At 42.2% G+C, this 27,716-nt stretch overlaps 1 protein-coding gene across 2 annotated transcripts; it reads right to left on the bottom strand.

The window, feature by feature from the left end:
* Positions 1-6,214: 6,214 nt before the first annotated feature.
* On the bottom strand, positions 6,215-27,358 carry LOC141161848 (gap junction gamma-1 protein-like). 2 transcript variants are annotated; one of them, XM_073647298.1, is made up of 3 exons: positions 27,245-27,358; positions 10,932-12,099; positions 6,215-10,111 (listed from the first exon to the last, which is right to left on the bottom strand). In XM_073647298.1, exons 2-3 carry the CDS (start codon positions 12,079-12,081, stop codon positions 10,104-10,106), a joined length of 1,158 nt encoding a protein of 385 aa, XP_073503399.1. In that variant the 5' UTR covers positions 12,082-12,099; positions 27,245-27,358; the 3' UTR covers positions 6,215-10,103. The 2 variants fall into 2 exon arrangements, with proteins under 2 accessions (XP_073503399.1, XP_073503400.1); XM_073647299.1 differs by lacking the exon at positions 27,245-27,358 and adding an exon at positions 22,549-23,081.
* Positions 27,359-27,716: the final 358 nt, after the last annotated feature.

The following is a 27,716-nucleotide window of genomic DNA, read 5'->3' as shown; positions in this document are numbered from 1 at the left end:
CGTAAATTAAAAACTAGGTTTAATGAACATTATAATGACATATTCAATTCAAATAACACCAGTAGAAATGTCTCTGCTATCGTAAAGCATTTTATTATTGAGCACAATCGTGACATGTCTTCTTTGCAAGTTTTAGGTATTAAAAAACTTTTTCCACATGCAAGAGGTGGAGATGTAAAGCGAAAATTATTGACAAAAGAAGCGTATTGGATATTTAATCTGGATTCAAGAAGCCCAAAGGGTTTTAATCTGAAGAGAGAAACCATGTATCACTATTGACTGTTTTCATGCACCTGTTGCTTAATGTGGTAATTATGTCATGTGATTTGTTCCGACTGTTTTGATTGGCACATTTTTAGTATTTTAGAAAATCCTTTTCATTCTGTAGCTATGCAGTGATAAAGAACGCAAGTGATCGTTCGAAACGCGTCTTGCTCCCCTTCCCTGTCTATGCAACCTTTGCAACTTTTAATGGACGAAAAATAAAGAAAGAATTATCTTACCAGACGCTGGAACAACGATCCCTTTTTTTTTTTAGCATATTCTGGTGTGGATCCACCTGGTTCCGTGCAAGCTGGATTATAAGCACTGGGTGAGCTGGCTTTCCTTTCACTATGTGTGCAGTATTATACAGTAGTAGTTACATTCTTGTACAGAGGGAACAGTATTATAGTCATTATATTCTTGTACATAGGGGCAGTATTATAGTAGTTATATTCTTGTACATAGGAGCAGTATTATAGTAGTTATATTCTTGTACATAGGGGGCAGTATTATAGTAGTTATATTCTTGTACATAGGGGCAGTATTATAGTAGTTATATTCTTGTACATAGGAGCAGTATTAAAGTAGTTATATTCTTGTACATAGGGCAGTATTATAGTAGTTATATTCTTGTACATAGGGGGCAGTATTATAGTAGTTATATTCTTGTACATAGGGGCAGTATTATAGTAGTTATATTCTTGTACATAGGGAGCAGTATTATAGTAGTTATATTCTTGTACATAGGGGCAGTATTATAGTAGTTATATTCTTGTACATAGGGAGCAGTATTATAGTAGTTATATTCTTGTACATAGGAACAGTATTATAGTCGTTATATTCTTGTACATAGGAGCAGTATTATAGTAGTTATATTCTTGTACATAGGGGGCAGTATTATAGCAGTTATATTCTTGTACATAGGGGCAGTATTATAGTAGTTATATTCTTGTACATAGGAGCAGTATTAAAGTAGTTATATTCTTGTACATAGGAGCAGTATTATAGTAGTTATATTCTTGTACATAGGGAGCAGTATTATAGTAGTTATATTCTTGTACATAGGAGCAGTATTATAGTAGTTATATTCTTGTACATAGGAGCAGTATTATAGTAGTTATATTCTTGTACATAGGGGGCAGTATTATAGTAGTTATATTCTTGCACATAGGAGCAGTATTATAGTAGTTATATTCTGGTACATAGGGGCAGTATTATAGTAGTTATATTCTTGTACATAGGGGGCAGCATTATAGTAGTTATATTCTTGTACATAGGAGCAGTATTATAGTAGTTATATTCTTGTACATAGGGGCAGTATTATAGTAGTTATATTCTTGTACATAGGAGCAGTATTATAGTAGTTATATTCTTGTACATAGGGGGCAGCATTATAGTAGTTATATTCTTGTACATAGGAGCAGTATTATAGTAGTTATATTCTTGTACATAGGGGCAGTATTATAGTAGTTATATTCTTGTACATAGGAGCAGTATTATAGTAGTTATATTCTTGTACATAGGGAGCAGAATTATAGTAGTTATATTCTTGTACATAGGAGCAGTATTATAGTAGTTATATTCTTGTACATAGGAGCAGTATTATAGTAGTTATATTCTTGTACATAGGGAGCAGTATTATAGTAGTTATATTCTTGTACATAGGAGCAGTATTATAGTAGTTATATTCTTGTACATATTATAGTAGTTATATTCTTGTACATAGGAGCAGTATTATAGTAGTTACAAGTGCTTCTCACTAAATTAGAATATCATCAAAAATTTAATTTATTTCAGTTCTTCAACACAAAAAGTGAAGCTCCTATATTGTATAGAGTCATTACACACAGAGTGATCTATTTCAAGTGTTTATTTCTGTTAATGTTGAGGATTATGGCTTACAGCCAATGAAAACACAAAAGTCATTATCTCAGTAAATTAGAATACTTTATAACAGCTTGAAAAATGTTTTTAAAATCTGAAATGTTATCCTACTGAAATGTCTGTTCAGTAAATGCCCTCAATACTTGGTCGGGCTCCTTGTGCATCAATTACTGCATCAATGTGGCAATGTGGCATGGAGGCGATCAGCCTGTGGCCCTGCTGAGGGGTTATGGAAGCCCAGGTGGCTTTGATAGCATCTTCAGCTCGTCTGCATTGTTGGGTCTGGGGTCTCTCATCTTCCTCTTGACAATACCCCATAGATTCTCTATAATAGATTCTCTATGGGGTTAAGGTCAGGCGAGTTTGCTGCCAATCAAGCTCAGTGATACTGTTGTGTGGAAACCAGGTATTGGTACTTTTGGCCGTGTGGACAGGGGCCAAGTCCTGCTGGGGAATGACATTTCCATCTCCATAAAGCTTGTCGGCAGAGGGAAGCATGAAGTGCTGTAAAATGTCCTGGTAGACGGCTGCGCTGACTTTGGTCTTGATAAAACACAGTGGACCTCCACCAGCAGATGACATGGCCCCCCAAACCATCACTGATTGTGGAGACTTCACACTAGACCTCCAGCAGCTTGGATTGTGGCTCTCCACTCTCCCTCCAGACTCTGGGACCTTGATTTCCAAATGAAATGCAAAATTTACTTTCATCTGAAAACAACACCTTGGACCACTGAGAACAGTCCAGGTGTTTTTCTCCTTGGCCCAGGTAAGACGCTTCTGGCGTTGTCTATTGGTCATGAGTGGCCTGACACAAGGAATGTGACACTTGTAGCCCATGTCCTGGATACGTCTGTGGGTGGTGGCTCTTGAAGCAATGACTCCAGCAGCAGTCCACTCCTTGTGAATCTCCCCCAAATTTTTGAATGCCCTTTTCTTAATCCTTTCCTAGGCTGCGGTTATCCCGGTTACTTGTGCACCTTTTCCTATCACACTTTTTCCTTCCAATCAACTTTCAATTAATATGCTTGGATACAGCACTCTGTGAACAGCCTTCTTTAGCAATGACCTTTTCTGGCTTACCCTCCTTGTGGAGTGTGTCAATGACTGCCTTCTGGACATCTGTCAAGTCAGCAGTCTTCCCCATGATTGTGGAGCCTACTGAAACAGACTAAGGGACCCTTTTAAACGCATCAGAAGACTTTCCAGGTGTTTTTTGGTAATTATTCTAATTTACTGAGAAAATGACTTTTGTGTTTCCATTGGCTGTAAGTCATAATCATCAACATTAACAGACATAAACACTTGAAATAGATCACTCTGTGTGTAATGACTCTATATAATATAGGAGCTTCACTTTTTGCATTGAAGAACTGAAATTTATTAACTTTTTGATGATCTTCAAATTTAGTAAGAAGTACTTGTATATTATTCTACATCCAGGGCAGTATTATAGTAGTTATATTGTTAAATATGAGGGACAACAGCATTATATCAGTGATATTCTTCCAAACAGGGGACTGCATTATAAAAACTATAAATGGATGCAATAGGTAAAAGATTAGGATTAAGTATGATCACTCTAATTTTTTGAGGCAGCAATTGTGGGAAAGTGATCAGATCAGCAGTGATGTTTTTACAGTTAAAGCACTTGCTCACATTGAACCAATTCTAAAGTTGTAGCTACTGACTAGTTCTTACTCAAGTAGACAGCCAATGTAGAAATAGATAAGTCCCTTCAGGAAATATTCACGCTGTATCACAATGGTAATATTTTCATTGTCTGCACTCTTATTTCACATACCGTACTTTTAAATGTTCTATATATACTCATGCCAAAGCCGGTTAATACAAGACAGAAGGAAATCTTACGTAACTTTTCTAGTTGCTGGGTGCACGCCTAGGTGTAAGCTGAGAAATGTCTGCAGAGTTTAATATTTGATTCATCAAACTCGGTGCAGGCACAGACATCACTGCTAAGACATGGGAAGGGAGGGGGCAGAAGTCAGACATTGACTCTAAGGGTTACCCAAGAAATTGGACTCCGTTCAGGAATGTGAGGAACCTGATTGAGAGCTCCACCGTCAGAGGAGGAGGTAGTGTTGTGGTGACCGCTCAGTGCTGCGAGATGTGATTACTGGACGGTTCAGACCACTACCCAAGATTTATTTTTTTCGATGCATCTGAAAAAGCTTCTGGGAACGTTCTATTTTGTAATGGTTATTTTTTTTTTCTTTTTTGCAGCGCTTTGCTATGTTTACAGTTTTTTTTTTCCTTTAAGCAGATTAACTCCAAAAATTAACTTTCATTTCTATGGGAAACCCCATTTCCTATTCAAATAGTCAGATCCCCCCCCCCCCCACCCCTGAAAAAGTGTTAAAAAAACAAACAAAAAAAAAAAAAACCTGGTTGTGGGGGTAAGGCACAAATATATATTTGTCATTGTGGGTGTTTTTTTTTTTTTTTTTTTTAATCACCCAGTTGTTTTCAGACAATTCATCAATAATCCCAATTTTTTTTTGCAGAAAAGTATCCCAGCTCCACCAAAGTGATCACTTGTACAGATCAGCACATTGATAGATTTAACAGAACATTGACTTTTTGCAAATGATAAATTGGGAAGTCTTCCAGTGTGTAAATAAAAGGTTTTTTTTGTTACTATACTAGGGTATTGGTGCATCATAGTATAGAAGTTTTGCAACATTATGAAAATTCACAGTTATGCATTGACCAAAATATCTGGATAATAAAATTCAGCCAGCCCTGCTCAGTTGGAGTTTTAACAAAAAAAAAAAAAAAAATGCGACTATAAATCCAAACTTATTCTGTTGTTGGTGAAAATGAATCTTGGTCAAACAGTGACATAAACATCACAATATGACAAAAACCCATCCCATGCACCATAATGGGGTCAATTCTGCATTCGTTGCAAAGACTTCAGCAAACAACGCAGGTGAAAACGGAGATGTAAAAACTTCCATAATCTATTGGAGATAAATCTACATAGTGGCCGGTGTCACACCCTCAACATTCATGGTTCAGAGACCGGTGGTCTCCTGACTTGAGATCACTCTCAAAATGCACATATGTGGAGGGGGAGCTCAGGAAACCTGCGGCCGATGCAGACATTGTAGACTGATTGTTGGACGCGTGAAACAGTTCAAGTACAAGTCTCCCAGCCTGACCAAAACCATAAAATATTTCCTCCATATTTGACATTTACAACCTACAGGATGTCAGATTTATAACACTGTCTGAAAAAAGACTATTGCCTACAGCAACCAAACACAACACAACTTTTAGACACACACTGTAGCATAGCTGAGAAGGACAGGGTTACATCCCAGCTCTGCAGTGTCTGATTAGAAGCACCTGCATGGTTTCTCTAAGAATCAGGAAGTAGATTCAGGGAAGCTGAGCAGCCAAGATGTGAGCAATAGGTGAGGTGAGAGCGGCTGCCGGGGTTTCTCTCTGACTGGAGTGGAGTGACTGAAGAGTCAATTTTCTGGATGTAGCAGAGGCACATTTGTTAGCTCATGAATGCGCAGAACAGTTGCACCAGACTGGATGTGTGTTGGAGCTGAAGGTGAGGTCAGGTCGTGTGCATAGAATCACAAGCATCAGTGGTTGCTAGGGACAATAGCAGTTTTGTTTGCCTGGGCTGTGGCTAGCTCAGCCGTGTACGAGTAGCCAGCTATTCTGTTTAGTTAGCACCTGGACAAGGCCGAGATTTATCTTTAGGAGTTTGTTTTGGTGCTGTGCAACCTGTGGAAAGCAATAAAAACTGAACGTGTTTGGACCAAAACTGCATTGCCTGTGTGAACGCTACCTAAGGCCTAATGCCTACAATACACACACACATACAGTAACCAGTCACAGTGAAGCTGTCACTTTGAATTCCCCTTATAAGAAATGAAAGCAGCATTGTGATTGGCTGCTGTAAGCAAAATATAAACGTGGTAGCCAATCAAGCAATTACAAAATGAAAACTGCACTGTGATTGGAGACAGAAATAATATAACCAGAGTAACCAATCACAGTGCAGCTTTCATTTCTCATAAACAGAAGACAAAATGAAAGCGCGGCTGTGATTGGTTGCTATGGGCGACAGAGAATTACATAGCTCTCCATAAAAAAAAGATAAAAACACAAAATCAGGCTTTTCTTCATAGTTTTATGTATAAAAACACCAGAAGTTACAGTACCGCAAACTCGTAAGAAACAAATAGACAAAAAAATACAAAACCCCCCAAGTAACAAAATATTCTACAATAAAACGAGATGAGGCTCTGAGATGAATTGTACAATCTTCAAGCGTGTCCAGCATAGGAATGAAACAAAAAAAGTCCCTCTCCTCCTCTTAGCGGCGTAAACGACGCCACCATCAAGTCAAGGCACTGGAGGAAAGTGTGGAGATGACGTCACAGTTTACCTCGGGCTGGAGGCGGCCATTTTGTAAGCAAATGTATAAAAAGAGGCACTACAAATCTATCAATGGTTCCTGCCTCACAAAAAGGGCCCTCCTGCTGTATGTAACGGAGATCGTATTCTACCATGGAGTCAAGTTATAAAACCCCCCCAAAAAAGGGAAATTTTTACCTGAAAAATTTCCAAACATCAAGGCCCCGTTCACACATTCAGTATTTGTAAGCCAAAAATCAGGAGACGAACAATCAGGGGGAAGAGTATAATAGAAACGTCACCACTTCTGCATTTTTCTTACTCAGTCCTGGTTTTGGCTTACAAATACTGGACATGTGAACGTGGCTTAAAAGGGAGTCTTCCAGGAACATGCCAAAAATAACCATAACCCTAATACTACACTACTTGGCTTAAATTGAAAAGGGATAGTTTTTGTAGAAAAAAAAATATTGCATTAGAAGACCCCAATAAAGGAATGTTTAATTATAAAAATTGCCATCTTGAGGTATTAAATCTTAAGAGGTTGTCCACTTTCTTTTAGCATCAAAATCTTGCATTTAAATAAAAAAATCATTTATTTTGTTTGCAATTGGGTTGTATTGAAAATTTTGCACCATTTAGCCTTACATATTCTGTTTCCCTGCACATTTATTTTTCGTGTGGTCTGTGACCACCGACCGGCCCAAAGGGGGGAAAGAAGCTCAAATAAGGCATAAAAGTTTATAAACTCTCCCGTCACAACGAGCTCACTGACCAATGCTCAGTTATCTCATTCTGCGGCTAACAATAGACCGTGCAACACACAGAGGCTATAGAGAGCAAAAAAGGTGCAAAATTTGAAGTGCAATCCAATTAAAAAAAAAAAAAAAAAAAACACGCCACATCTTCCATATAAATGGCCCTATAGGCTGTGCAGCTCGATTCCAGGGAAATCAGTCATAGTACCAAAAACAGCTGTGAACAAAAGGGACGCCATTTCATGCAGGGGGAAAAAAAAAAAGTTCTGGACATCCCTTTAATGGGGTCTGGATGTTATTTAGTGAAAACTGGTTAGTATAGTGTATAAAAAAAGAAAAAAAAAACAAAAACACACTAAATACTACAATACTAGGCTTAAATTGAAAAGGGATAATTATTTTATTCTAAATCTATCGCATTATAAGACCCCAATAAAGGAATGTTCAATTATAAAAATTACTATCTTGAGGTATTAAATCTTAAAGGGGTTGTCCATCAAAATCTTGCATTTAAAATGAAAATCTTTTTTTTTTTTGCAATTGGGTCGTATTGAAAATTTTGCACCATTTAGCCCTTACAGATTCCGTTTCCCTGCACATTTACTTTTCATGTGATCTGTGACCACAAACCGGCCGAAAGTTCGGAAAGGCATAAAAGAGTTTATAAACTCTCCCGTCAGAACGAGCTCACTGACCAACGCTCAGTTATCTCATTCTGCGGCTAACAATAGATAAGTGCAACAGACAGAGGCTATAGTAGGCAAAAAAGGTGCAGCATTTGAAGTGAAATCCAATTCCAAAAAAAAAAAAAAAAAAAGGTGAACAGCCTCCTTTAACCACAACAATCTTACATAAATTACTAAAAAAAAAAAAATTTAATTAAAAATCACAGGGGATTTTTTTTGCATACAATAGAACTTATTGCAAATATTACAGTGGAACTCTGCTTTAAAGGGCACCCAAAGTAATAGGTTAACTGCTTATATAACAACTACATCCTATTACCTGCGAGAGCAATCTGACTACTTTTACACAAGCACATTTTATTTATTTTATTTTGTGCCTGTAATGCAGAGGGTGTCCTGTGTTTAATCACCGGAATTCATCATTTGCTATATCTATACATTTATATATATTTTTAGTCTGGTATAACTACTGCTGTTCTCCTGAATCCAGCATGGTTTTTCTTATGTTACTGCACCTCTCCGTTCCAGAGATATGGCCCATTATTCCCTGTAAATAAAATCTAGTCTTCTTAGCCAAGGGGGTGTGGTCCTGAGAAAGATGGCCACAGAAGAGTTGAGGACCACGCCCACTCAGATTTAGACACAGAAGAATGGGCCATATCTCAGGAAAGGAAAGATGCAAAAACAAAAGAAAACCAATCGCCGGATTCAGGAGAACAGAGGCATTTACACCAAATAAAAATATTACATATTCATGGCAAGTGACAAATCCCCTTTAAAATTAGCAAATTGCAAGTTTAGAGGTTCAAAGATGCCAATTACATGTGTAAAACTGGTGTGAAAGTTTCTTGCTGAACCAACAGGAAATCTGTACTACTCCTACAGCCAATCATTTGAGCGATTGCCCTTTAAGCAATATCCCAATACATTCTACACAAGAATCTGCAGAGTGGGAGTTTGACTTTAACTAGGGGTGTAGTCGCTTTTAAGAAAAAGCTTTCAAATGGCTCTTAACCTCAGCATAAGAAAAAAAAAAAAGCAAGTACAGCAGCCTCCCTCTGCTTTCCATGAGAAGACACTTTTGGTATTTGCAAAGGAGAGGGTATTGGAATGTGCATCTTTCCACCACTTCACAGCTGGCGGAGGTTTAATAAGCTAGCTGGCGGTAAAGAGTTAAGAAGATTCTGCCTCCCCCTCCCGAAACATGTAAACTGGAATGGAACATCTCAGCCTTTTGAATAGCTAGGGGGCACAACTGGGCAGTACCACTATAAAGCTGAGGGGGGAGGGAGGGAAAACACTTATTGGAATGATTCATGCAAAAAACAAGAATATAAAAATAAGTTGGGAAGATGAAAAACTTCTCCCGCCGCATTATCTTGTGCATTCAGTGTCTGCGTCGGCACAGCAGACGAGACGCCGTGTGAAATCTGTACAATACCAACCTGTGAGAAATATATAGCAAAAAAAAAAAAAAAAAAGTCACAACAAATGAACAATAATAAGATTAAAAAAAAAAAAGTCAATTTCTACAAAATTCCCTTCTTCATTGAGGGCTTGGCAGCGAAGGATTCCACTGTTCATTGTACCATATTAACCAGCTTTGTAACAAAATAGTACCAATATTTTTTCCCTTTTTTTTTTTTTTTTTTTTCTCGTTAAGGTTTTTCGGTTCTTTACAAAAAAAAATTCTCCCTTTTACATAAAATTGAAATGGAATTGTAACCACTGCTCTGCACACTGCAACCACTATGGGGTAAAAAGAAAAAAAAAAAAAAAACTTGTTGCTGGTGCCACCCGCTGTCTTCCACAGCTTCAGAGATGGGTGGGTGGCAGCCTGTGTAAACCAGTGGAATTAGTCTTCTTCCACATCTGGCAACTTAGTGGCACGAAGCAGGATGGAGAATGAGTTTTTAATAACTTTCCAACATGAGCCGGCAGAACAGAGGGGAGTATTCAGCGAGCGCTGTGCTCCAGAGACGATCCCAGAGGATTAGGGGGGAGAGTGGGTGAGAAGGCTGAGGAGGGGTCCGGACCTCATGGCAACTCAATTCCAGTCATATTTTAGGACTTGCAAGAACTTTGTTTCCCAGCTCCCATCTTCAGAAGATCACAAACCTGTGGAAATAAAAAAAAAAAAAAAAATATTATGCTTTGATGTGATTGTGTAGTGCAACTCCCAAGTCAATCATTTCCCCTTACTTGATAGCAACTATCCCCCCCCCCAAACCTCTTTGCTATTCACTTAAAGGGTGTGTTTCGCATGGAGGGTTCCCCCTCAGGAGTTTTTGGAGCAGAAACTCCCCAAAAACCCAAGTTTTGACTGAAGAGCTGTACCCAAGGAGGTCTGTACAAAATATTTATAGCAACAAAATCTGATACTCTACAAACCAAAGGATGATTGTATCCATGCTGCGAAAGCCCGCATGCACCGAAAACACTCACAAGTGGTGGCCAAGGTCATGCACGTGGCGGCAGTTTCAGCTGCATGCAAACTGCCACAGCACAGAGGCGCAACCACAGGTTGCACTCAGTCTTGCAGCTTGGTACCACGCATTTCAGTGAAGCTGAATGGCAATACCAAACACAAACCATGGACAGGTATGGTGGTGCCCTAACTTTTTATTTAATTAGAGTAGTGGTTTACAGGCGATGTATGCAACCAGACGGGACTTTATGTACTCTGCATACTATTTGTTAGTGCAAATGCTGAGCGGAAATCCAGAATATGATATGAACAGAGCCAAAAAGTGCCCAATCTGTAACAAAAGAGAATACATTGATGAGGAAGCACAGTTTACCAGGATGGTGTATGCCTCTATACACGTACCCAAGCCCAGTGGCTCGGGGATCATATACTGCATGCTCATTAAGCGGATTTTTTACAATCATTGAAAAGGTGCAAAAACCACATGGAACGGGCCTTTATTTCACTTACCAGTTTTCTCACAGACTCCACCTTTCTCCTGAGCGAGGTTGAGTCTGTTCTGTTCGGCAGCCATGCTGTTGGCCTCAGGACTGCTACTTCGAGATGCATGGGCAGTGTCCTCCACCGGGTTCAGCCGGAAGGCCAAGTCGAGGTGCTGCTGGGCCAACTTGAGGTGCTGGCGCAGCCGGTCCAGCTCATGCTCACTTGAATGAGTCACGGGCAACTCATAAGTCTCGGCGGCACCATTATCGGGATACATTATCTTGCCATTTGGCACCTTTCCCTTTTTCAGCACTGACTGGTAATGGGGAGGGGCACTGGGAGACTTTTTGGAATATTGCTCATCCTCAGCATTTTTGCTCCTTTGTTTTAGGGCGTCTCGAATGCCTCCGATACCCAAGTGGAACAACTCGCAAAAGTTGAGGAGAAGGCACAGAGCGCTGACGGCATACATGATAAGCAGGAATATGGTCTTTTCGGTGGGACGGGACACAAAGCAATCTACTGTATGGGGACAAGGGCTCCGAGTGCACACATAAGAGGGGATCACCTCAAAACCATACAGTATGTACTGCCCTAGGAGAAACCCCACCTCTAGGGCAGAGCGGAAGAGCAGCTGTAGAACGTAGACCTTCATCAGGCCATCTTGTTTAATACGTCGGCGGCCATCGTGCTTCTTTTTGTCTCCATGTTCAGCATCCTTCTCAGGCTCCAGGACTTCGCAGATCATGGGGTCCTCTTCATTGTCATCCTCTGCTTCTTCATAGTCTCGTTTTGCCCCACGATGGACCACTGGAGCCTTTTTCTTGCGTTTGCTTTGCGTCCTCTCCAAGCGCCTTCGGTAATCTTCCGGTTGACGCGCGATCCTATGCATAGCAAAGCCTAAGTACATGATGGACGGGGTGGTGATGAGAATGATCTGGAATATCCAAAATCGAACATGCGACAACGGCGCAAATGCGTCATAGCACACGTTCTCACATCCAGGCTGTTGGGTGTTGCAAGTGAACTTGCTCTGTTCATCATAATAGATGGATTCCCCACCCACCGCCGTCAGGACTATCCTGAAAACGATGAGAACAGTCAACCAAACCTTCCCCACAAAGGTGGAATGATTGTTAATCTCTTCAAGGAGACGGGTTAAGAAGCTCCAACTCATCTTGAGCCACGATTAGATCTGGAACATAAAGAGAAAAAAAAAAAAAGAAAAAGCCATCGTACAGTTAGTCATCGGACGAGATCGTACAAGTCAAGTAAAGTGCTAAAAGCCGACACTCAAGAAACACCCAGGCACTCGGCAAACATTCATTATTCACAACATCGTATCTATCTGAAAACAACCATTATGTGACGCCACCTAGAAACGAAAAGGATCTAAATGAGACAGGAGGGGGGTAGTAATGGTTTTTCTCAGCACACACCTAGTGATCCAAACCGTAAGGGCATCAACCCAGTTTTGAAAAAAAAAAAAAAATCAAACGGAGCCTTGTAAACCAGTGCCGATCGACGAGGAAGTTAGTGAACGCTGGGTGTACCTGCAGCGATCATCATGAATGATTGTTACTAAGATCATCTGTTCCCATAAAGTTTGGGAGCAGATCCGCACTTACACGTGGGAGAATTGCTGTTAACAATCGATCACGGCAACGACCAGAATCATTGTCAGAAAGCATAAAAGTACCAAAGGGTAACTTCTTACATCTCATAACTAGCCGCTGACGAAGCTTCTACACGGGCACAGGTATAACATTGACATTTTTTGTTTAAAAGGTGTTGGAAAGATTTTAATAGGAAAAGATCATAAAGGTGAAAAAAAAAAAAGTTGACCAAAAAGGTGAGTATTGAAGAATATATCATTTGGTTTTTAGAAATTTATTAGGAGCAAAGTTTTGGAGTTCAAAGACTGGCAGCGGTGACTGGAGCCTCATGTTGCCACTGGGCATAGAGTGTCTATGGTTAGGTCCACACGAGTTGTATATGCAGCAGATATTCCCAATGGGGGTATAAGATTTTAGAAGAGTCATCCACACATTTTGACATGCACTGCAGTAAGACATCTGCAAGCTGTCAATCTGCTAACTTTGTGCCGTGCAAGAGGCGAAATCTGCAATAAATAGGGCATTAAAAATAAAAAAAAAGTTAGGTGATGACAACTAGATCCATAGGTGTTTCGGCAGTCAGACAGCAGCCAATCAACAGAATGGGCGACTCGTGCCTCCAGCTTGATTAGAGCAATCGTCAGGTGCGCTGCTACTCTATTCAAGTCTATGGAGATCGCAACACTCAGGTTCCTACTGATCTAGAAGTCATCACCCACCCTGCAGACTATTTGTTCATACTGGAACACCCCTTTAACCCATTACTTGCCAAATTAGCAATTTTAATTTTTTTTTTTTTTTTTTTTTTGGACCCAATTATAACATCTTAGTTGCTGGAAGCAAAAAAATTAGGCATTCCAAAAAAAGGACATTGGCAGATAATGGGTTAAAGGCCTGGACTACACAAACTTTTTTTTTTTTTGCAGGCCAAATAAAAGCATTAACAAGCAATCTTGTGGACTCCATAATTGAAAATCAGTAGTGAAATAAAAAGTCACTGTGTGGCCTAGAGCGCGCCTCTCAGGACAAGGGGCAGTTACTGCAACTTTACTTTGTATACATTGGCAAAAAAGGAGGTGCTGACTGTTTCCATTACATAAGCAAATGGCCAGGAAGCTCCCAGCCACTATCAGGCCAGAAAAACAGCACAGGAGATAACAGGACAGCAGATACCACCATGTGGGCACAATAAGCTGATGTTCTCCATTTCCCATTTGTATCCTGCTGAACAAGCATCCTGGCGGTCACCAACAAAGCGCGTGTCTGCGTATTCACAGGAAACCAATCTGAAGGAGGGTGCACCAACAAAGAAGTTCCTAGGACGTTCAGATGATCGCAGAAAACACTTGTTCCCCTGCTGCACATTGTTAAAGTTACGGTAAAAAAAAAAAAAAAAAAAAAAAACATTTTATATGAATATAGTGCTTTACTCACTCTCCCCAGGTCTAACATCAAGTCATAACTGAAGTTCGCGGAAATTGTTTTCTAAAACCTGAAAATACCTGTATGATCATACCAGATCATGGTGATCTGACTACCAGCACCCCTAACTGTCAATGGCGCTTTAAGAAGCAATTCCTCACTACTTACTCCCGATCTCAAGTGTCAACCTGGAAGCGATCAGTCCCAGAACAGCAAATCAGCTGTTGTATAAAACATGATCAACTGATATCAAAGGACCCGTCCACACATTTATTAACATCTGATCGTAGTGACGAGGCCGTGTGTTTTTTGTACAGATCCAATGTGCTGGTCATGAGGAAACTAGTGTAGAAGACGTATGTAAATTCAGCTGGAGGTGCACTGAGGGTGTGTCAGAATGCTTCTTTTAGTGCATTGACACGCCCCAAGTGCACTTCCAGAATGATCTGCATATGATTTCTACACTAGTTTTCTCATGACCGACACATTGGATCTCAAAAAATAAAAAAAGTACCAATTTTACTTAGGGAAGAAGCAACTACATGGACATGCAACTACTTCCCCATGAAGAAAACCCTAGTGACTGTAGTGGAATGCTGGCATGTTCCTCCTGATCACAATGAGATAAAACCCTGCAATGATCTGAAAATATACAACCTGTGAGTCTAGTGCAAGCATCCGATCGCTGCCAGTCACACCATCTTGTGGGTGCCCCGCAAACACCTTCGTACGCCATATGCAAGTACCGATCTGACAAGTGGCGTGGTCTAAAGTTTGGATCCGATGGGATGATCATTTGCACTTCCAGTGCCGTAATTTCCTAAGTGGGATCCCCTAAGTAGCCTCTTCCCGCTTATTAGTGGCCCAATGACCCTGTGACCTCCTTCTGACACCTTGAACAACAATTACAGCTCATATCTCATGCACCAAACATCGCGGCGCTTTTAACCCTTTCTTGGCTCGGATCTATATCTTACATGAGAGTCTAGACCGCTACTTAACATTTATAGAAATAATGCGCAGTAACATGAGCCACGAGCTAAACCGAGGCAGGAAACCCCTGTAACAGCCCGCGAAGATCACAGTTGCACCCAGCGGCCCATCTGGCATTTTTCTGTTAAATTCTGCATTACAGAAACATCTGGCAAAGTTGAACAACTGCTCTGTCAGAGCTAAGGAGCATTGCACAAAGTTATTTAGGACACCCCCTTCTGCTACCCTTACCGAGGCACATTTCCCCCAGATGCATAATTCAATTCTCCCTGGTGGTATATAATCATCCTTTCTGTAAAGGAAATTAGCTCTCAGTTTGCAATAGAACAAGCAAAGCTGCAGTGTAAAGCATGGAAAAATAAAATATATACATATATTTTTTTTGGGATGTGAATTGTAGACTATACAGCAATATAACATGCAGGGCAAGTAAATTTCAACCAGAAGGAGATAACAGCAACGTCACAAATTTCTTGCTACATTCTGTCGCAAGTGATATTTTGCAAGATGTATGTGAAAGGTGACGCTTCTTGCTCCAGACAAATAACCGGCATCATTCGCGTGTTTGCCTTCCTGCACATGCCAAGACACGGCACCTGGTTAAACTGGTTGTAGGATATATTCCCATATGTCACCGCAGACAGGGAAAACCTAAAAGGCAAACAGGCCCCTCCACGTCACATAAGGGCTTCACACCTGAGAGCGGCCAGGTGCGCGCCGACCAGGTGACTCCAAAAAACAAGCAGGAGATAAAGTTTTGGAAACAGCTGCACGATCATATTCCGGCGATTGCAGAGGGGAGAGAGAGAGGTCAATAGAGAACAAGCACAAAAGAAATTTGTTTAAAACAGTCATTTGAGGAATGGCGTTGCTCCTCTTATGCAAAGATAGAATGGAAAAAAAATGGGGGTATAATCTAATTGGGGAACCCTCAATTCTCATAACCATAAGGCTGTTTGTGGACAACTTTTTAGATAACTAAACTTTTGCCAAGTAGTTTTTTTTTTTTTTTTAATGTATATCCCCTTTAGATCGGTGAGGGTGTCAGAACCCAGACTCCCACCAAAGCGATCAAAAGACCCCTGCTTGAGCACACAAAGGACAGATTCTGTGCTCGTACTTCTAAGGGGTCTATTAAGCGGTCGGTGAAGAACTCAGAACCCAAACTCCCATAAATGTACTAGCTTCTCTTTATTAAAAGCATCCTAGAATTAAAAAGGGGTATTTTGGGTCCGCTTGCTTCTGCATCCAGCAAAGGAATAGGACAGGTGCACAATGCCAGACACAATCCAGCATATGTGCAGTTGCTGGCCCCACGGAAGTCAATGGAGACTAAACATCCTTTAAAAAAAGGGGTCTGCGGATCAGACCTTCTGTAGAGTTTTTTTGGAACAGAAACTTTGGAAATCCACCTTAAAACATGGAGCAAAAAAAAAAAAAGACTGTGTGCACATCCTCAAACTTCTACCTTTTGGGTAAGTTTTTCTTTGGAGTAGGTGAACGCCAAAAATACTGAGGAAAGAGGGCATTTCCTGAAGGAGTTTAATAGAAAAATCATTTTTGTCCACCTCCAAAACCCTGTCTACACATAGCCTTATGCCAGGTTTTGTACAAAGGGCAAAATCTGCGACATAAATTTGACACGCTATGGATTTCAACTAGAGTAATTTACATGGTGATTTTCTCCGCAGAGCGTTGATGAGAGGTTCTACGGTGTCATCGATGCTGATACTGTAAGAAGATTTTCCGCTCAGAATATCCGTATACGCCCTGTGGGAAAGGACCCGTAAATGCCATCGATTTATGACACACAAAAGGAAAAATAGAAAAGCAAAAAATAGTAAAGTCAGGTTTATAGCCAGAACAAAAAGATTATAAACCATCCTTCACCCACCTCCAGCTTTAGAACAGAGGGTTCTCATTTTTATGGGCCCCCCTGCCGCGGTCCAAGCATCGGACAACTGGGAAGGAAGACGGCACCAAAGACATTCCACAACTGGGACAAAAGGAAAAATATTCACCGCAGAGAGAAGACACAGCAGGACCCTGAGGAATAGAGTCCTTGTATACAGGGATTATCCCACTATTCATATGGGAGCAAAGTCATGGACAGGAGCCCGGGGAATAAGGGCAGGTGGGGCCGGAGTCCCGCACATTCTCCCATTTGCTTGGTAATTACAGGGAGGTGGTGAATGTCCTCTAATTACCACCACATGAGCTTTTTATCTCACTTCTAACTGATTACACCAAGGTGGCGGACAGGGTCACGTAGATTTAGGGCACACAAACAGTTACACCATGCAAACTTTGTTGTATACCAGGTAATGACATTAGTCACCGCAGCAATGCCCTAATAAAATGATAGGAAAAAAAAAATCCCAAAAGGGGACTGTCACCACATGTGTCTACAAGGTTTTAGCCATTAATGATCACATACAGAGTCCATCTGGGACAATCAGGTGTTTTGGGAGTTTTTTTTTCTTTGTAGAAAAACACCACATTTGTGAAAAACTAGATATGAACATGACGTGTGAACAGTCCTATAGTCTATGGCGATCTGTCTTTGATTAGCCCTAGACAACTCCTTCCACACCATACAGCCGTTGAGAAAGTGTGTGTCAAATGGAAACTCATCTGGCATAAGTCTGGTCCATTGAAGTCTATGGATATGTGAAGCCTATGCACTGACGCATTGCGAACAGAGACTTATGAGGCCAATAATGAGCATAGATCAACAATATTCAGGTTGTTTGGGGCTTTTTTCCCCTAACATGCACTATTTTAGTCTGATTTATGGACAAGACTACTGAATGTTAATAGCAGGCACTTGTAGGATATGTGCACGAGCGCACGGAGCCGGTCACGTCCGCAGTTTGCGCACGGAGCCGGTCACGTCCGCAGTTTGCGCACGGAGCCGGTCACGTCCGCAGTTTGCGCACGGAGCCGGTCACGTCCGCAGTTTGCGCACGGAGCCGGTCACGTCCGCAGTTTGTGGACGTGACCGGCCCGAGTTTTGCGATTTCTGTCTGAACTCAGCTTTTAACTAAGGGCCAAACAATGACCTTGCTAGTGTGTCATGAAGATGGGGAAATCGCACTTATTGTCAATGTGGTCCCAGTGTAGCAAGCAACAAAATGCGACCATGACAAGACTGTTCCTATCGCTATTATAGACTATTAATAAAGATGAGAGAATAAATTTGCAAGACCCTGGTTCAGCGGCCACTTCAACAGTCCGTGACCGCCGGATGGGAGCAAACTGCCTACCTGTCGGCATCCCTGATGTCTTTTCTCATTGTAGGCCCAGAGCGACAATTTTTGCAGACGCACCAGGTATGTCGGCAGATAGGAGGCGATTCACAGGGCTCCAGTCAGGAATATTGACTTGGCCGCTTGACCAGGGGGTCCTGAATCGATTGGCTCCTCTCTTTATTACACACGCTGCATGCAGCTGCAACCTGGCTACTAAAATAGTCGGATGACAGCAAGTTAAAGATATTTTGGTCATGCGACAGAAGTGGTGGTGTAGGCCTAGCTTCAGACAACTTACTTTTTCTTAGGCCTCATTCAGACGTCCGATTTTCTCAAGTACACGAATAATGGACAGATTATTTTGATCAGAATTTGATCCGAGTGTCATCATTTTTTCTTGTACATGCAGAAAAAAAGGTAAGAAATATGTTTCTCCACCTTATCCTTTGGGAAAATGTCATTCAAGTGCGGTTCGATTTTTTGAAGGACCCATAAACTTGCATTGCCAATTTTGATCCGAACATGTCTCCGCAATTTTTTACCATATGGATGCCCCATAGGCAATCACAGGTATGAGTGCCATCCGTGAAAACCACCAATAGCACTCCTACAAAAAAAAAAATGGACATTTGAGGCCTAAGGTCAAGTGTGAACAGACTCTTAACTTTGCAGACCAATCTCATTTGCGAATTGCAGACACGCAAGTCTTCGTGTGCAGCTATTTGTGCTCATCCGCATGATGAACCAGCTCAAGAACTGCCACAATTTACATGCGATAGTCTGGTTGAAAATAGGCCATGTGTACAAGCACGTAAGCCAACATTGGTCTGTGTGTGGACCAAAAAAATACACTCATCTGAACTCAGCCTAAGACCACAGCCCCACTATCAGCATTCGGTCAGTATTTTTTCTCAGGAGTGGGAGCCAAAACCAGGAGTGGGTGATAAATCCAGAATTGGTGACTTGTTTCTATTCTACCTTTTCTCTGAATGTTTCTCACCTGGTTTTGGCTCCCACTCCTGAGAAAAAATACTGATTGAATACGGATAGTGGGGCCGTGGCCTAAAAGAAGGGTCTGGGACAGCCTGCAACATTGGTGGGCATTCCCATCACTTAGGGTACCTGGCATACCAAAAATTAAGAAAAGTGTAGATGTAATGCTAGATTGCAGAGATTATTGTTTTGTCCTCAATTGACTTCCAAGAAAAGAGAAAAAATATTCCATGATGTGAATTTTACAGTCAGCACATCAGCAGATAGCACAAGAGCTGCACTCAGCAGGGATGCTTCGGGGAGTCCCATTTTATTTCACTTGTTTTGAGAAGAAGACGAATATTTGTAGCCTGGGGGCACAGGAAAAAAAATAACATGAAGACACAGGAACAAAAGGGCAAGAATGCAGAGGGAGGAGGGTACAGGTGGGGGTGTACGGGAGGGTTAGAGGTGACATATGGGAGAATTTAAGACATAGGATTAGATTACAAAAACAAGGCCAACATTCATGAACAGATTCGAGCTTCAGAGTAAAAAAAAAAAAAAAAAAAACTAAACATGAAACTTGTTCCCAAGAGCTTGCAATTAAATCCGCCTCGGCATCTGCAACAGGAGCAATAAATAAAGGTGCCTAGATCACAAGCCAAAGTGAGAAAATATCCCATCAGGGACATGGCTGCCACTTTGCTTTGGACCCCATAATTTTATTTAATGGCCCGTTTTCACCAAACCAACAGTTTTCCACTATACGCCGGTAACATTTTGTACCTTGTATGGTATTTATTTTTGAAGATTCCTTTTCCCCCTCATCTGCAAAAATTGCATAGCCTAAGGGTAGATTCACATTACTTTTTTGGGAAAATTCTTTACATTTCTGATCAAAACAAAAGTGAATAATTTGCACTTGCAATATACTGTATATATGGGTCAGCGCTACAGACCAGACGCCCTTTAGCCGACATCACTGTACAATGCCGCACGACACAAAGAAACATCACATTGTAAAAACAATGAACAATGGAGGGCCCGGTGGCAGCATCTGACCCCATCCATGACCGGCTCTGCCCCACAACAAGAGGTCCGACAAAGAATAGCAGACAGTTATGGATAGGAAATAAATTGTAAACTTGGACTTGAGCCCAAAAGTGACACAAGTACAAGGGAAAGATGGTGTACGAGCTGCACAACATGACTGGAAATGGCGCGGTATATTACAACGCACAGAATCGACCGCCATACCCTCGCACAGAAGAGCCGACAGACAAGGCCGACTCTTCCTTCGACCTAGGCCCGACAACGGCAGGACTGATCCCACTGAAGGCCCCCATACTCATTAGGTGAAAGTAAAATGAACCCCACAATTTCATCAGGACTGCCGACCATCTTATGTTTATGGGGGTCTCCTGACTCGATGTCGGGGTAGAGAGGACTCCGGAAGATGGAATTCAACCACCAATTCTTTTGTTTTTTTGGGCAGCGACTTTCTCCTCTCCCCCTGTTTAAAACACATCAACAGAGTAAAGTCAGGAAAAATAAATGTCTGCCCAGTGATCGGTCGGCCAACGGTAGAGTTGAGCAAAAAGTTTTGCAGACCCACCGGCCTCCTCGGTCGTCTATAGCCGCCAAATAGAACATGATGCAGTGCACCGCATGCAAGACGCCATGTCAGGCCTACTAATTAGAAGAAGCACTGGTGATGCCGGCAGATAGGCAGACGTTCACATGGATCCCATCCACCAGCGATGGATAACCAAGATGGCGGCTGGATTGGGATCTGTGAATTCAACATTATCGCAAATTTATGTGGCCAGCTTTATTACATGTTTTGAAAGGATTGTCTGTTATGGAGACCGTTCAACAATATGGAAAAAATACTGCTCCATACGGACATATGGAGGGAGAGGTATGAAGATTTGTACAAAGCAAAACAGGAGCAGTTGCCCGTAGCAACCAATAGGGTTGCTGCTTTCATTTTACAAAGCTACACTTTTGTATGAGAACTGAATTATGATTGGTTGCTAAAGAGAAACCGCTTTCTGTTTGCCAAATCTGTCTCAATAGGTTTAGCTATCAAGACGTATGAACACATTGAATATGGCGCTTTCTGCACGACGCCATTCTAACCGTACAATAACGCTAGTGGGACTATATGAAGTATGGCGCTGCGTAAAGGCCACTGCTCCCCTGGGGCTGCCATGTGTGAACCCACACGTGTGATTGAAATCTGTCAGAAAACTGATCTAGTCGTACCATGAGCACTACCTACCCGACACCAATGTCCCAGCACACAGATACCTGCGAGACCTCAGCGCACCCGAAAACGGTCATATGCCTACAGAAGTGACAGGACTAAGCTCCCACCCCAAATTCATCATTCCTTCCCACACTGGAGGCCGTCTGCATCCATACACTGCCCGGTCATCTATTCTTTACACTATAGCGTGTAAGCTCTTGTGAGCAGATGCTGAACGCCACCGCCTGAACTTTTAATTGGTAATATTTTATTTGGTTTCTACACGTCATCTCTGAATTGTAAAAAAGTACAGAATATTCAGCCGCTCTCCAGCCACTTTTTTTTTTGCACTATTTTAGCTACATTCACCATGCTGCCTCTCTCCAGACACTATGTGCACCATTTCAAGTACATGCACCATGCCCGCACCTCTCTGCACCATTTCAGCTACATACACCATGCCTGCCCCTCTCCTGCCCCTCTTTGTACCATGCCTGCCCCTCTTTGCACCATGCCTGCCCCTCTCCGCACACTAAGTGCTCCATTTCAGGTACATGCACCATGCCTGCCCCTCTTTGCACCATGCCTGCCCCTCTCTGCACACTATGTGCACCATTTCAGCTACATGCACCATGCCTGCCCCTCTTTGTACCATGCCTGCCCCTCTTTGCACCATGCCTGCCCCTCTCCGCACACTATGTGCACCATTTCAGCTACATGCACCATGCCTGCCCCTCTCCTGCCCCTCTTTGTACCATGCCTGCCCCTCTCCGCACACTAAGTGCTCCATTTCAGGTACATGCACCATGCCTGCCCCTCTTTGCACCATGCCTGCCCCTCTCTGCACACTATGTGCACCATTTCAGGTACATGCACCATGCCTGCCCCTCTCCGCACACTATGTGCACCATTTCAGGTACATGCACCATGCCTGCCCCTCTCCAGCTACGTTTTGCACTATTCCAGTTATTAGCACCATGCCTGCCCTCTCCTGCCCCTCTTTGCACCATGCCTGCCCTCTCCTGCCCCTCTTTGCACCATGCCTGCCCCTCTTTGCACCATGCCAGTCTCTGTTTGCCCCGCGCCTTCCAGTTCCATCCAGCCTGCGCACACGTTACTGCAGCGCTCGCACTCACTTCTCCTCTCCTCTCTTCTTCCCGGACTCCGTCTCTTTCTCGCTCCCAGAACGATCCACTTATTCCTGCTTAACTCGGCGCAATCTCCTCCCCGGTATATGGAAGCGACACAAGCGCCAAATCTGCGCCCAAGACAAAGACATCGGCGCCGGCGGCAACATGGGGGCATCAGGCTTTATGGGCGGTGATAGCGGGTGAAGGGTCTCCCCTCCCACCAAGTTTAGGTTTTGGGAAGGAGGTCTAGACAAAGAGGAGACACCCTCCCCCCTGCACTGCCGGCAGACCCCTGAGCATGGTGCAAGCCCTGTCACTAGTGCTGGAGAACTACAACTCCCAGCATGATCTGTCACTAGTGCTGGAGAACTACAACTCCCAGCATGATCTATCGCTAGTGCTGGAGTACTACAACTCCCAGCATGATCTGTCGCTAGTGCTGGAGAACTACAACTCCCAGCATGATCTGTCGCTAGTGCTGGAGAACTACAACTCCCAGCATGATCTGTCACTAGTGCTGGAGAACTACAACTCCCAGCATGATCTGTCACTAGTGCTGGAGAACTAAAACTCCCAGCATGATCTATCGCTAGTGCTGAAGAACTACAACTCCCAGCATGATCTGTCGCTAGTGCTGGAGTACTACAACTCCCAGCATGATCTGTCGCTAGTGCTGGAGTACTACAACTCCCAGCATGATCTGTCGCTAGTGCTGGAGAACTACAACTCCCAGCATGATCTGTCGCTAGTGCTCCAGAACTACAACTCCCAGCATGATCTGTCACTAGTGCTGGAGAACTACAACTCCCAGCATGATGTATCAAGAACTACAACCCCCAGCATGTGTCGTCACTACTAACTGGAGAACTACAACCCTCAGCATGTCCTAGAGGAATGAGTAAGTCTGTAGATAGAAGTTCCCACACCATTACATGTAAGAAGCAGCTGTTTGCACCAAAAGTGCAATTTGTGTAACTTTCTACTGTGCAGTTGTTCAGCAGATCTCACAAATATATTATATATATATATATATATATATATATATATATATATATATATATATATATATATATATATATATATATATATATATAAGCCGCACACCATTGAAATAAATTTCACAATTCCACAGTCGTGTCCTTTTTTGGATTTTTGATAAAAAGGCTCCAAAGCTCACAATATAAAACCGCACCGTATGAATAAGCCCCAAATAGATCCTTCTACAGTAGAATTAGGAATATTTGGGGCTAAAATTTTGCAAATTTAAAACTTTTCGTGCCAGGACAGACAGGCAAAATGACACTTTTTTTAATGTTACATAATAGCATTTTCTTTTCTTAAAGTTCATGAAAAATTTGTCATAATTTTGGCGGGGAAATAGTTAACCTCCTCCCGTGTTTCTCCTCCCTCCTTTCTATGTTTCCCCTTTTATTCTTCCCGGACCCTCCTCCTCCTCCTTTCACCCCCCTCCTATTTTTCCAAACCAGCCCCCTCTCTCCCTGTTCTACACCCCTCTGTCACTTCCTTGGGCCTCCAGACCTGAAATCTAAAACCTGCTGTGAAAAGAGTAAAAAATTCTGGGCATTAAATTCTTGCAGACCGGACAGACCGATCGCCGGGGAATATCTGGTGAAACAAAGGGTTAAGTCGTACTTTGGGAACGTTGCGAATCGGGAGTTACAATTAATCTAATATGGGATTTTTTTTTTTTGTTTAGGTCACGTGACACCGGGATATAAACATCGGATTTCCGACGACTCTCATAAGCGGCGAGATCGCAATGAACTCAGCAAGGTGTAGTGATCGCAACAATCTCTCCACAGATCCCCCTCTGGCCTGACGCGCGCCCGCAGCGTAAACTCGTGCCACTTTCTCCTGAAATTTCCAAATTCTGCTGATGTCCTAAAATACTTTGGTGGTAAAGGGAAACTTGCAAAAAAAAGTTATCACGTAGCCAAAACTTGGCGTAGAAACCGGGCATTTGTCTGATACTTGGTGCAGAATCGAAATGTTACATGTAACACTGTGGGGATGTATGGAGTCCAGTTTATACAAGGCAGTTACGTAATTTGTACATTTTTTTTACTAAACTTCTATATGTTTCTAATTTTTGGTAATTATTTTTTCTTTAAAGGGTCCAAATCCTGTAAATTTTCCATGTATGTTTTCAGGTTTTATTTTTGTCCATTCATATTTTTGAAAAAAATTGTTCAATAGCAGCAAAATCATCAACGTGCTCCATCGACCCCTCCTGTGACTTCTGATGGGATGCCACCCGACTGTCCCTGTGTGAACTTATTTCATCAATTCAGATGGGTAAAATTAACCTATATATTTACAAACTTCTGAGAGTGCAAAAGACGTCCCTTTTGTCTCCGTATTCTGGATGATACAACCAGTAACGAATAGGCGAGATAACGAACCAAAATCCTGCATCGCTAATTACCGCTCCAGGCTATCCACAAACCCCCGGCATCCCAGAAAAGCACAAAGGACTGTTGTGTTCAGAGGATGAGAAAATGACTCCGAACCCAACTTTCTCCAAACCCCAGAATGGCAAACCTGCCTAATTATACAGGAGCCAGAAAATATAAGAATCGGGGACAGTCAATATGGCGGCCGCCCTGCTTTCCCAGCCTGGTTATGTACATCCACTATTCCGACATTGCCGCATCCTCCATTACATTTACTAATGGAGCACTCCATATAGGAGTGTGAATTCTGCTGAAATAATCGGAGACAAATCTGCCATGAAATCTGCGCTACATGTAGTTTGGCGTTGATTTAACCTAATTACAATGCACCACAAGGAATTCTGCGCCGATATGATTGCAGATTTTCTACCCTATCCACAAACATGTGAACATTCCCTCATAGTAACCCTTTTGGTTGTCACGCAGCTTACCCATGAATTCAGTATAATCTTAAACAACAGGTTGTTTACATTTGGGGACATTTTTTTTATTTTTTTTTTACTTAAATGCATTTATTCGGGGCTAAAAATAATGTTTTGCAATTGGATGTGATTAAAAATGTTGCACCGTTTGCCTTCTACAGCCTCTGTGTTCGGGCTGCAGAATGAGTTAGCCGAAAATCTGTTAGTGAGCTCATTCTTGACCGAAGAGTTAATAACTCTTCTATCTGGCTTATTCTGAGCTCCTTAGCAGATTTATGATCAAAGATCAAATCTGAATGTGCAGGAAAACAAAGAGGCTGTAAAAGCAAACTGGTGCAAAATGTATTGCAAAAATAATTTTTAGCTCATTTGTATGCATTTATGTAAAAAAAACGCTTTAAATAAGCAGAATATTGGAGATCGCGTATCGATATGCATGCAGAAAATTGGTGCAATTACGTGGGATAAATCTGAAGCAAATCGTAAGAACCGGGCACAGGAACGGCGCAACTACCATATGCCGGTATATAAAGCAGACGCACCAATCACGCAGGATCTGCCATGAAAAGTAATCACTGTGCCCCTCCTCCTCCTCTTTTGCAAATGTATCAGCCCCCAAATTCTCATCCCTGCAGGTAGCAAGCTCTCGCCATCCCCCCTCTCCTCTCCACCACATGGTGCTTTAAACATCCCTTTGTTATTCAATGTGGCTTCTGCTCTGGATAAAATTCCATTATCTTCCAAAACAAAAGTCTGTTTTACAAAATAACTTTTTTCCCTCCCCTGCCTCAAGATTAGATTTCCTTTTTGGCAAAAGTAAAGTCTGAGTTTGAGAAATCCTGTCCTGGCGGAGAATGTTACTAAAATTTCAAATATTTGCAGCGTTGGTAGAGAATATAAGAGTTTCCACGAGTGAATCATATGGGATGAGACACGCCATCCTAGGTGCACGCATTTCCTGAGCGGAAATCTCCGGGGTCTCGTATTGGAGAGAGCGTGGGGGGACTCGAGAGAGGATTTCTGTAGTCTCATATATTAGGTAAAGGGATCCACTACTTCTGCAATGCATCAGATCTTGTTTGTTTCAGATAAGTCCTAGGAAGATGTGTTTCCACATGGTCTGTAAACTCATACAAGTACAGGCGTTTGCAAGGAAACCTCGCAGCTGGGAGCTCTCCGTAATATGGCATCCCTTTGCCCAAGATTCTGAAAAAAAACTTAATGGGTATGTGTACAGGAAAATATATGACTGCTGAAAACACTGAAAATCCCATTTTTAAGTGGATTGACCCTCAAACTGTACCATCCTGAACCCACATGAGTAACTTTATACTTAAACTGTACCCCATAAAAGGATACCCCGAGTCCCCCACATCAAGTCTTAGCTCCTCTCCCCCTACAGACTCAAACTGAGATGGTTGCTGAGAAAGTAAATGCATCACACACACACACACACAAAAAAAAAGTTTTAACAAATTAACAAAAAGTTTCAAAAACTTTCTCCAAAGTTTCTATCCACTTCACCATAATCAATATTTCTCTCCCGAATCATTGTTACAAGAATATAGGATCTTTCCCCCCCCAGAAAAAAAACAAAGACAACCCCCCCTCCATGCAAGGTTGTATGAAACGAAAAAGTTTGAAAGTTTGTGCCCCCCTCTCCCTGTTGAACTGGCTCTTGTGTAACAGGACGTCTGTTACTTTGCGAGCGATCCTTACAGACTTTATAAGGCCAATCCAGATGGGAGTCCCACACAAAACCCTAAAAAGAGCCCCTAGAGTGGATTGTGGACGGAGCAGACTTACCTTATTAACGTGGCACCCTGCTGCACCCGCCGCCGGAGCTTTTTTGTGTCAGAAGTTGAGAGTTTACATAGACTTGAGGAGGATGTGCTCTAGAGTTTGGGACTAGAAGGATTGTGATGGGGCCAAGCGTGGAGAACCTCCTCCAAGACCGGCCCCCAATCCCACCCACCCTCACTCTCGCCTTTAAAGTTTCTTCCTGCTCAAGGCAAAGTTTTCATTTTTCGCTTTTCCAAAAAATTATATTTAGCCGCTATAAATATTTCTGGGAAAGTTGGGTGACGACCAAAGTCAGTGTTACACCTCTAAGGATATGTGCAAACGGAGTTTATTGAGGGATTTTTTGGGGGCTCAGATCTGCCACAAACATCACCTGAAAAAGACTTGAAAGATTCCTCCTGTTCATTTCAAAGTAAGGCTATGTGAACATGGCGCCTTAAGACACCGGAGCACCGAGCTTTCCCAGGTGCGGCCA

Source organism: Phyllobates terribilis, unplaced genomic scaffold (genome assembly GCF_046119375.1).
Source record: "Phyllobates terribilis strain yellow unplaced genomic scaffold, ASM4611937v1 Scaffold_9__5_contigs__length_417890890, whole genome shotgun sequence".
Taxonomy (NCBI): Eukaryota; Metazoa; Chordata; class Amphibia; order Anura; family Dendrobatidae; genus Phyllobates; species Phyllobates terribilis.
The sequence above is the reverse complement of the archived record's forward strand: the minus strand, read 5'-3'. Positions and strand labels throughout refer to the sequence as shown.

What these genes read in the sequence shown, in the direction of transcription:
- LOC141161848 (XM_073647298.1), bottom strand. Translation starts at nt 12,081, where the DNA reads ATGAGTTGGAGCTTCTTAACCCGTCTCCTTGAAGAGATTAACAATCAT.